The sequence below is a fragment of the Drosophila suzukii genome, chromosome 2L, assembly GCF_043229965.1.
Source record: "Drosophila suzukii chromosome 2L, CBGP_Dsuzu_IsoJpt1.0, whole genome shotgun sequence".
Classification (NCBI taxonomy): domain Eukaryota; kingdom Metazoa; phylum Arthropoda; class Insecta; order Diptera; family Drosophilidae; genus Drosophila; species Drosophila suzukii.
Window position 1 is genome coordinate 4,518,524 of NC_092080.1, and position 10,123 is coordinate 4,528,646.

Sequence of the window (10,123 nt, forward strand, 5' to 3'; positions counted from 1 at the left end):
GCTGTTGTAGTTGTAGTTGTTTTTTTTTCCATTTTTTTCTTTTGTGTTTCTGTGTGTGTGTCCATTATGGCAACTTTACCGTTAACATTCAAAGAAAATTCATTTAACAGTTGAAGGCGCATCGCTTGGTAAATACAACAAATAATGCTATTGAAGAAATAATTTTAAAACCATAGTTGCATCTTGACAGGCTTGAAAAAGAGAAGAAGAAGAGCTAGCTCTCAACTCTGCACCTTGATCGGTGATTTAGACACATGTGGTTATAGCTGTACATTGAAAAAAATATTATTATTTTTGTATAAATCCATTTTTAAATCCTTATACTTTTGTGCCTTATAAGCATACCATAATATAAACCTGAAACTAATATTAACCATTGTGATTGTCCTGACTATAAGGATTATAAATTTCAAATATTAATAATAATAAAAAGAAAACAATTATTAACTACTTTTTGGTACTTTACTATATTATTATCTTTATTAATTTAAAGTTTTAAATTGGTACTAACAAATTTTCGTTATTTTTTTACGGGGTTTAAATTGTACTTACTTATCTGATTAAGAAACTCTGCTTTTAATAGGATGATCTCTCAAGGGAGACAACATTTTTATGTTATTTTAAACATTTATTTTTATCTTTGTTATTATCATTATTCATTTAATGTAGTAAATATATGGTATTAATAATTTTCGTGCTTTACGGGATATAAATAGTACTAACCTATCTGATTAAAAAACTCAGCTTTTTATAGAACTATCTCTCAAGGATGACTACATTTTTATATTATTTTTAACATTCTTAATATCACAAAGTAATGTCGGGTTAAATATGTTGTTGTTCTTTCAAAGTTTTTTATATTTTTGTATGTATTTTTTTTATTTTAATATTTTTTTAAGTTTATTTTTAATTATTTATTGAAATGAAATGCAATTTTTTGCAGTGTTTGTTTATGTTGCTCAAGTTGTCGTCGTTTCGCTTGGCGGCTTCTGCTTTGTAGAGCCTGCTGCTTTTGCTCTCCATTCTCTCCACTCTCCGCTCTCCACTGCTACAATTAAGTTTTACTTTATGTTTATGGCCTCCGTGAGTTGGAAGTTGTTACTGTTGCTGCTGTTGTTGTTGCTTTTCTCAGCCAAGTTGCTGCTGTCTGGCTAAAAAAAAATTCAGTTGCCATTTCAGTCAGTTGGCTTTTAAACATTTACTGAAACAGTTCGCGTCGCGCACAAAATTTGATATTTTTTATGGAGAAAGAGAAAGAAATTTATAACAAAGATAAATGTATTCCACCTAGTTGTTGTGATTTTATTTGTGTTGAAAATAGAATGGAAAACAAAGTTTATAACCCCAACTAATGAGGGATAATGAGAAAATATTTAAAGCCTATGGAAAATGTTTTCAACATGGCGTCGCTTTAGGCCATTGTGTGAAAGCAGACTTCAGATATAGCAAAAAATAAATATTCAAAAAAATATATAAAGTCAAGATTACTAGAAATAAATCTTGAGCACAGGAAGCTCCGAGTTTTTAATCATTCGAGGGCCGCCTTAACGGTAAAAGCCGCTCAGCATCGCTGAATGGGGAACGCTTAAAGGTCAACAGCAAGCAGCTAAAAGCAACTACTATAATAACAAATACGAATAACAACAGCAACAACTGCAGATTGCAAAAAGGAAGCAACCGCGAAACCAGTTTGCCAACAACCTGAAACTGTAGTTCAAAGAATTGCAAATCGAAAGAGAAGAAACCCAAGAAACCCAAGAAACCGAACCGAACAAGCGATTTATGTGAAAGTGAATTGACACAATTACTGCAAGATATCGCCGAAGAGTGGAATTTTTAACTGAGTGGAGTCTTCGGGGTCTTCACCACAGATATTCGCTGTAGCAACTATGATGCTTTTATCGGCACTCAAGCTGGGTAAGCTGAAAGATCGGGGTCTTGAATTAATGTTTCGATTCTTGCAATGCCTTTTATGGGAAGCTGTTCTAAAAATTCCGCCTAATAACGGGTATAATGATAGGCGGATCCATAAGCAAGGTTCTTTTTTAGAAACTCTTTGGTATTATAGGAAATGAATATAACATAATAATAAATTGCTTCATTTAAAACCATATATTTCATTTAAAATGCCAAAAGATCTTAAAATACCAAATAATTCAATCGTTAGAAATAGTTATTTCTTAGAGCTGCCAATGATATTTAAAAACATGTTTGAAATACCTCTTTTATAGATTATATAATATATGTAGATAGTAGATTTTATTATTAGGTATTAGATATTATTAATACATATTAATATAATTACATCTAAAAACATGTTTATAGATTATAGACTATAAAATACTAAGATATTAGATATTATTAATAGATATTCGATGTTGTTATTAGATATTATGTATTATTACTAGATATTATATATTATTATAATATATAATAACTAAAAACATGTTTATAGATTATAGACTATAAAATACTAAGATATTAGATATTATTAATGGATATTATGTGTTGTTATTAGATATTATTATTAGATATCATTATTAGATATTATGTATTATTACTAGATATTATATGTTATGATTAGATATAGTGTTTAATGGTTTTTAAGATTTCATAATTTTTTCAAGTGTCTACCACAGTTTAAGACTTAGACCCTGATCTTGTTTGTAACTTTTGTGGGCGTTTTCTTTGCGCTACGGTTGTTTGAGTCATCGCCCAAGCATTTTGATTAGTTTCACCTGTTTGGAATAACTTATGGAGAACACCGCGGCAAACACGTGTTTGAAAGTCTTGCAGCTTTTGATTTTCACAAACACTCGGCTCGAGGTTGAGCACCACAGCTGCAACAACAATACTCGCATTAACAGCAATAACAAGAATAGCAATTTGCATAACAAATTGTTGCCAGGGGGGGGCCTTTTAAAAGGGGGCGGTATTGGCTGAGGAAAAAGCGGGGCAAAGACAAAGCACAATTACACAATTAGCTATAAATACCTGTAGAGCGGTAATGACAAATGTTGCAAGTGGGCTTGGAAATGCAACGCACCTGTTGATGTGGCAGAAACTATAATATCTTTTCTCTCCATTTATGAGTAAATTATGAGAGAGCTTTGAATATGCATTAAAAATGCACTTCCGTTTGCCAATTTTCAAGTGTTTTCAAAATGATTTAAATACTCAACTTGCTGGGCAACGGGAAAATCCAGTTGGGAACTTGTGAATTTTTTATATTGTGTCATTAAAAAAGAGCTTAAAAGGAGGTATATTTTAGATACAGCTAAAATTCGAAATACTCTAACAAAATATGACATATAATATTTACAAAATTGTTTTAAATAAAATATCCTATATTTTATTTATTTGTCTTTTTATATATATAACAAATATATCCCATCAAAATAAGTACTCCCAAAGAATCTCTTTAGATTTTCCCATCTAAATCAAAGTCAGGCATAAAATACGACAACCTTTCGGCAGAAGTCAGACTTCAAAGCCAGCCATTTACTTATTATAAGTAAATGTGCGCAGGGAAAATGCTTGAGGCGCTTTTCATTTGCATGGAAAATGGCCAAACAAAAGCCTGAGCACGGCTTTAACAACCGGCAAGTGTGCGATTGTGTGCGTCTCGCTGGGAAAGAAAGAAAAACTTTCTATTTTTGGTCTCAATCTTGCATCAATGCAGGGGCATGAGTACGTACTACGTAGTTGTTTGTTGGAGTGGATTGTTTAGTGTTGCCTCCAAGGCTTTTGTCATCTTTTGCCGGCACGTTTTCCTCGTAACTCTCGTTGTTTGAATGGGCGGAAAAACAGGGGGGGGGGGGGGCGTGGCAGGCGGGCCAACGAGTTTTCACATGAAAAATGTGTGTGCACTGCTGCTTGGCTTTGTGATATTGAGAAAATTGGCTTATCAATTGAAAGTCAGTGGCAGGGCAATTTTTTTCTTCACTCTCCCCTACCATATATTATATCAATTTATTTATATATATGTATAGCGAGCGAGTTGGGAAATCGCACTTAAGCCGTAGGCAGTCACTTTCGCTTCGCGATTAACCTTCACTTTTGTTTTAACCGCTCGGCGATCGCGATTCTCGAGCAGAGGCGCCTACCTGAAGCACTCTTCTCCATTCGCTCATCCGCTGCCAAGTGGATTCCAAGTGGTAAAAATCACAAAAAATGTATATCATGAGTCATTTGCTTTGAGGGGGGACTGTATTGCATAAGAGACGCCCACTCAAATGCCGAAACTCTACTGCTCTCGACTGGCATTTAAGTTTCATTTATTTGTCTTTATTTATTTTTTCTTTAATTGGGGTTACACTTTGAGTTCACTTTTGAGCTAACGTTGTTATTATTATTATTATTACTATTGAGGGGGCCCCTCGAAAAACCCCAGTTGGCCAACACTGAAATCGCTTTAAGCCGGTTCAAAGTCCAGCTCATCAAAAAGCTTTCCAGTGCGCTGCTCTGGTGTCTTTGATTTATCTACGAATTGTGGGCGACCAGTCATTTAGTGAAGCAGGCGCCTTGAACCATTGAAAATCTTGTCAATGTTCAGTGTCAGCGCTTGGCCAGCTTCAAATTAATTATCACCTTGACAAGAATCGCCAGCCACCAAAAAAAATAACAGACAACATAAGGCGATTTTGCGATATTTGTCGATGGCTAATTAATTGGTCAGCCCTGGGGCCTGAAAATGTTTAAATTTAGATTTGAGTGTAGTACATGGCACACTAATGGTACATAACCAAAAGATGTTTTAAAAATTAACTACATATTTTATAGAGATTTTTAAGGGAGATTTAATAGTGTTAAATAAATATTATACATTTTTAAAACGAAAGACTTAGGCAACGAACTGTAGCAACTCTTTTAAGGAATTTGTAATCTTTAATTAAAATTGCTTAAATTTAAGTTTAAGTGTAGTACCTGGCGCTCTAATGGTAAATACCCTAAATAAGTTTTACAAATGAACTACATATTTTTAAAATATTTTTTGGAGGCCTAATAGTGTTAAATAATTATTTTATTTAAAAAAAAAAAAAAGGCAACGAACTCTAGCAATGTTAAATTGGAATTATTTAAAGTTAGATTTAAGTGTACTAAAATTTGTTTTTAAAATAATCTACATACTTTGTGAAGATATTTTTTTGAGACTTATTGTTGTTCAAAACGAAAGACTTAGACAACGAACTCGAAAGATTGTAAATATCTTATATTTTTTCACAGCAGCAAACAAAAGACTTAAGCAACGAACTTGATCATTTTAATTTCTCTTATTTTTCCAGGCAACGGCAGTTCTCCAGCCCAGAATTCAACGCGCAGCATCAGCCCCAACAGCTCCACGACCAACAGTCAGTTCAGCCTGCAGCACAACAGCTCGGGGAGTCTCGGCGGCGGAGTGGGCGGCGGATTGGGAGGCGGTGGAAGCCTTGGCCTAGGCGGCGGCGGAGGAGGAGGAGGTGGCAGTTGCACGCCCACATCGCTGCAGCCTCAGGTGAGTTTCAATAGGACCCAAAGACACCCATTAAATAAACCCGCATCTAATCAACTTTCGTTTCGATACCGAAAACAGTCCTCGCTGACAACTTTCAAGCAGTCCCCAACTCTATTGAACGGCAACGGAACTCTATTGGATGCCAATATGCCTGGCGGTATACCCACCCCCGGAACACCGAATTCCAAAGCCAAGGTGGGAAACACTTCCTTATATTCCAGGGAAATGGTTTTTTAAAATGTTTTCTCTTTCCTCGCCAGGATAATTCACACTTTGTCAAATTGGTGGTGGCACTCTATCCATTCAAGGCCATTGAAGGCGGTGATTTATCGCTAGAAAAGGTAAGTCTTAAAGGAAACCCTTCCTTTATGAATGCATAGCTATAGGTATATGATTTATTTACAGAATGCCGAATACGAGGTCATTGATGACTCACAGGAGCACTGGTGGAAGGTCAAAGATGCCGTAGGGAATGTCGGCTATATTCCCAGCAACTATGTCAAGCCGAAGGCGCTGCTGGGCCTGGAGCGCTATGAGTGAGTAAAACGAGTCTTTCAAATAATAAAACTAATGGAATTCAACCATTAGAAACCAAAAATCATCAAAGTATCTAAAGGAAATAAATGCTTTCAGAAACTTTTGGTATATTCACAATAATGCAAGTGTAATAGTTGTAATTATGAAAGAACTTTATCAGAAAGTTTACAAAATAGACTGTTAATGAAGATCTAGGAATAAAAATAATTGGAATAATTTAACTGGGATAACTCTATTATTAGAAACCAAAAATCCATAAAGGGACGATTGGAAATAAATACTTTCAGTGGTATTTTTGTATATTTAAAATCATATGAGTAATGGTTGAATACAAAAAAATTATAAACAATATTCTTTTAAAAAATTTACCTACAACTAAAGCTTAATAAACACTCTGTTATTTAAGATCTGGGATTAAAATAATCTGTTGTATATTATCATAAATATTACCTTAAACAATATCTATAGTTTCGAAACTAATGATTGTCATGATCTTTTTCTTCTAGATGGTATGTGGGCGACATGTCACGACAGAGGGCCGAGTCCCTGCTCAAGCAGGGCGACAAGGAGGGCTGTTTCGTGGTCCGCAAGTCATCGACCAAGGGTCTCTACACACTATCGCTGCATACCAAAGTGTAAGTGTGCTCAGAAAAACCAACTCATGCAAATACGATTATTAATCTCATGGTCCAACCACAGTCCACAGTCGCATGTGAAGCACTATCACATCAAGCAGAATGCCCGCTGCGAGTATTATTTGAGCGAGAAGCACTGCTGTGAGACTATTCCGGATCTGATCAACTACCATCGCCACAACTCTGGCGGCCTGGCCTGCCGACTCAAATCCTCGCCCTGCGATCGCCCAGTTCCACCGACGGCGGGCTTGTCCCACGACAAATGGGAGATTCACCCAATGGAGCTGATGCTGATGGAGGAGCTGGGTTCGGGACAGTTTGGCGTGGTGCGGCGCGGCAAGTGGCGCGGATCCATTGATACGGCGGTGAAGATGATGAAGGAGGGCACTATGTCCGAAGACGACTTCATCGAGGAGGCCAAGGTGATGACCAAGCTGCAGCATCCGAATCTGGTGCAGCTATATGGCGTCTGCTCCAAGCATCGACCCATCTACATTGTGACCGAGTACATGAAGCATGGCTCCTTGTTGAACTACTTGCGCCGGCATGAGAAGACCCTGATTGGCAACATGGGTCTGCTGCTGGACATGTGCATACAGGTCAGCAAGGGCATGACCTACCTGGAGCGCCACAACTACATTCATCGAGATCTGGCCGCCCGTAATTGTCTTGTGGGCTCCGAGAATGTGGTCAAAGTGGCCGACTTTGGCTTGGCCCGATATGTTCTGGACGATCAGTACACCAGCTCCGGCGGCACCAAGTTCCCCATCAAGTGGGCGCCGCCCGAGGTGCTCAACTACACGCGCTTCTCCTCCAAGAGCGATGTGTGGGCATACGGTAAGTCTTTGGCCTCTATTATTTAATTGATTTAATGTCTCATTAATAACTATTGTTTGGTATTTAAGGTGTGCTGATGTGGGAGATCTTCACTTGCGGCAAGATGCCATATGGTCGCCTAAAGAACACCGAGGTTGTGGAGCGTGTGCAGCGCGGAATTATCCTAGAGAAACCAAAGTCGTGTGCCAAGGAGATTTACGATGTGAGTGTCATAAGACATGAGCCTTGGAAGAGTTTTCTTATAACTAATATCTCTATTTTCCAATAGGTCATGAAGTTGTGCTGGTCACATGGACCCGAGGAGCGTCCCGCGTTCCGTGTGCTCATGGATCAGCTGGCTCTTGTGGCCCAGACGCTAACCGACTAAGCAGCGGACCAGATTGCGGCATCCATCGCCTGAAATCAACACGCACTGAACAAGAAGCATCTTAAGATTATGAAGAACGTTAAAGGCATTACATTTAAGCTGGCCAAGGCGGCGAGAAGAAAGATATATATTTAGATTTATACATACATGTATATGAACCATAAGATTTATGTTTAAGCGCAGGCCAGTTTACGATTACGGCACGAAAACCCATACGATTATGGCATACTTGGATTGTTTGATAGAGCTAGAGCTGAGCGAATGATATCATTATGTTTATGAACGCGTTAACTGTTAGTCGGTGAGATGATACCAAGCGCAACAACTGACAGTCACATATATAGCAACTATATTGAAAGAGATAAGAACGGAAATGCATTAAAGTATAGAAAACTGTAGTTAATAGTCAAATTTTTGATACATTTCACATACCGAAAGCGAATTAAGAAATTATAACGATACATACATGCATATGATATGATATTTAAATGTGCTTTTTTAAATAGCGAGCCACTGTGCTAAGTAAAATATGATTATCTCTAAAGAATGATAGAAACAAACAAACAAACAAACAAGAAAACTGATTAAGCATTAAATATTAAATGTAAGCCTCAAGTCGAAAGCGAAATGTTTGCACAACTGATAAAACAAAAAGATGAAGGAACCGAAGATGGATGATGAAAGGATGATAAGTTCGCCAAGGAACATAAACAATTTTTAGACTAGATTTGTACGTGCTTAGTTTAAGTTTTGTGATTTATTGTTTAATTCTTGCAGACGATTTTTATTTTTATTTAATTTTGATCTTGCGATGACTTCTCCCACGCTCAAAGTATGAATCAAGTACGATATGAATACGAGAAATTTATACGATATGCTTTATATTTTAACTGAATTCTTTCGTTTTTTTTAATGCTTACACGAGATATAAAGATATATATCTAAACACATATTTTACCGTATTTTTATGAACGTTTTACTTAATTAATTTTATCATTTGATTAAGCAACCAGAAATACAAAAGAGAAAAAGAAAAACCGAAAATCAAATAAAATGTACGATGAACATTTATCTCACCTTTTCCCACCCTCTTATTTTTATTCATTTTTGCGAAATTCGGAGACTGCGAGCCCAGAACTCGGTTTCACACCAAAATGTTTGCGAGCCAAGATCAGATGAGAAGAATTCGAACAGAACCAAAATAGAAGCAACTCACATAGACTTATAGCCAGACTATACAAGATAGCGAGAACTGACACCAACAGAAACAGCAAATCAAACATCAATTCAAGCCGAAACACCAAATAGCTAAACCAAAAAAGCATTTTGTACAACTTTTTGATACAGCATTTTGATACAAGACTCGAACTATACACAGAAACCGCAAAGGTTTGTCTATCTTTATATGAATGTGGTAGCCAGTAAGCGTCCTTCGTACGACTATATCTAGCATTAGCCGATCCACAAAACATGGTAATGTCTATCTAAGATGATTCCTCTTGCTGGGCGAAGGGCGGTTTCGATTCCGCCCCATCCGCCAAATCCTTGCAGTAGCCACTATCCAGACTAAGGTCAACATATGCAATCTACAGATTACACTACTAACTAATAATACGCGGCTTAGTTGATTTCTTGCGCCTATGCATATAGAACTATATATATATACGATAAACATACGAATACGAAATACGTTTATTGCCATGAAGCCCACTCCCAGAAAAATAAAACAAAACCAAAAATCATCAACGTGATATTGCTAATAAAAGAACCGAAAATACTGCTGGTCTACGATGTTTTATGAATAGTTGGGGTTCTTAAAAAAGTTATAAAGAATCTAAAGATTGCAACTGTCTTCAAAGTGGCGGTGAAATGTTGCTAACAATATTCATATCACAGCCAGCTTTGAGGAGCGTTGCGGTCTTTCTAACCCGATAATCTAAGAGTGAATATATAAGAAAATTTTAAAAGCCAGATATTCAAATCTGGAAATAGGTTTTGAATATTGTCTTGCATTTTATTTATTTATAACCATTTTATACTTAACATTGCCTATTAGCCCGAAATTATGCCACATTTAAGTTGACTTTTGAAAAATAAAACGATCTTTGTTTTGGATCTTGGATTTTAAAAAAGTTGTGGCTTCTTTTATTGCCTATTATTGGGGTACAATTTAATAGGGAACTTGAAAAAATAAAACTATAGGTAAGTTTCAAATTTATAATAAAAAAGTTCGTTGCCCCAATGTTTACAAAA

The 10,123-nt window shown here is 36.5% G+C and overlaps 1 protein-coding gene across 4 annotated transcripts in view; it reads left to right on the forward strand.

Annotated features, from left to right (window-relative positions):
• The window catches only part of Btk (tyrosine-protein kinase Btk29A), a 63,667-nt gene extending 54,726 nt beyond the window's left edge, over positions 1-8,941 (forward strand). For 3 of the 4 annotated variants that reach the window (XM_017087267.4, XM_017087275.4, XM_017087280.4), the window contains 8 exons: positions 5,286-5,494; positions 5,573-5,689; positions 5,755-5,835; positions 5,900-6,030; positions 6,538-6,666; positions 6,731-7,503; positions 7,572-7,705; positions 7,772-8,941. In XM_017087267.4, coding sequence (XP_016942756.3) covers positions 5,286-5,494; positions 5,573-5,689; positions 5,755-5,835; positions 5,900-6,030; positions 6,538-6,666; positions 6,731-7,503; positions 7,572-7,705; positions 7,772-7,870 — 1,673 coding nt within the window. In that variant the 3' untranslated portion in view covers positions 7,871-8,941. Of the gene's footprint in view, positions 1-1,874; positions 1,918-5,285; positions 5,495-5,572; positions 5,690-5,754; positions 5,836-5,899; positions 6,031-6,537; positions 6,667-6,730; positions 7,504-7,571; positions 7,706-7,771 lie in introns of those variants that run through there. The other variant, XM_036815192.3, reaches the window with a different exon arrangement.
• Positions 8,942-10,123: the final 1,182 nt, after the last annotated feature.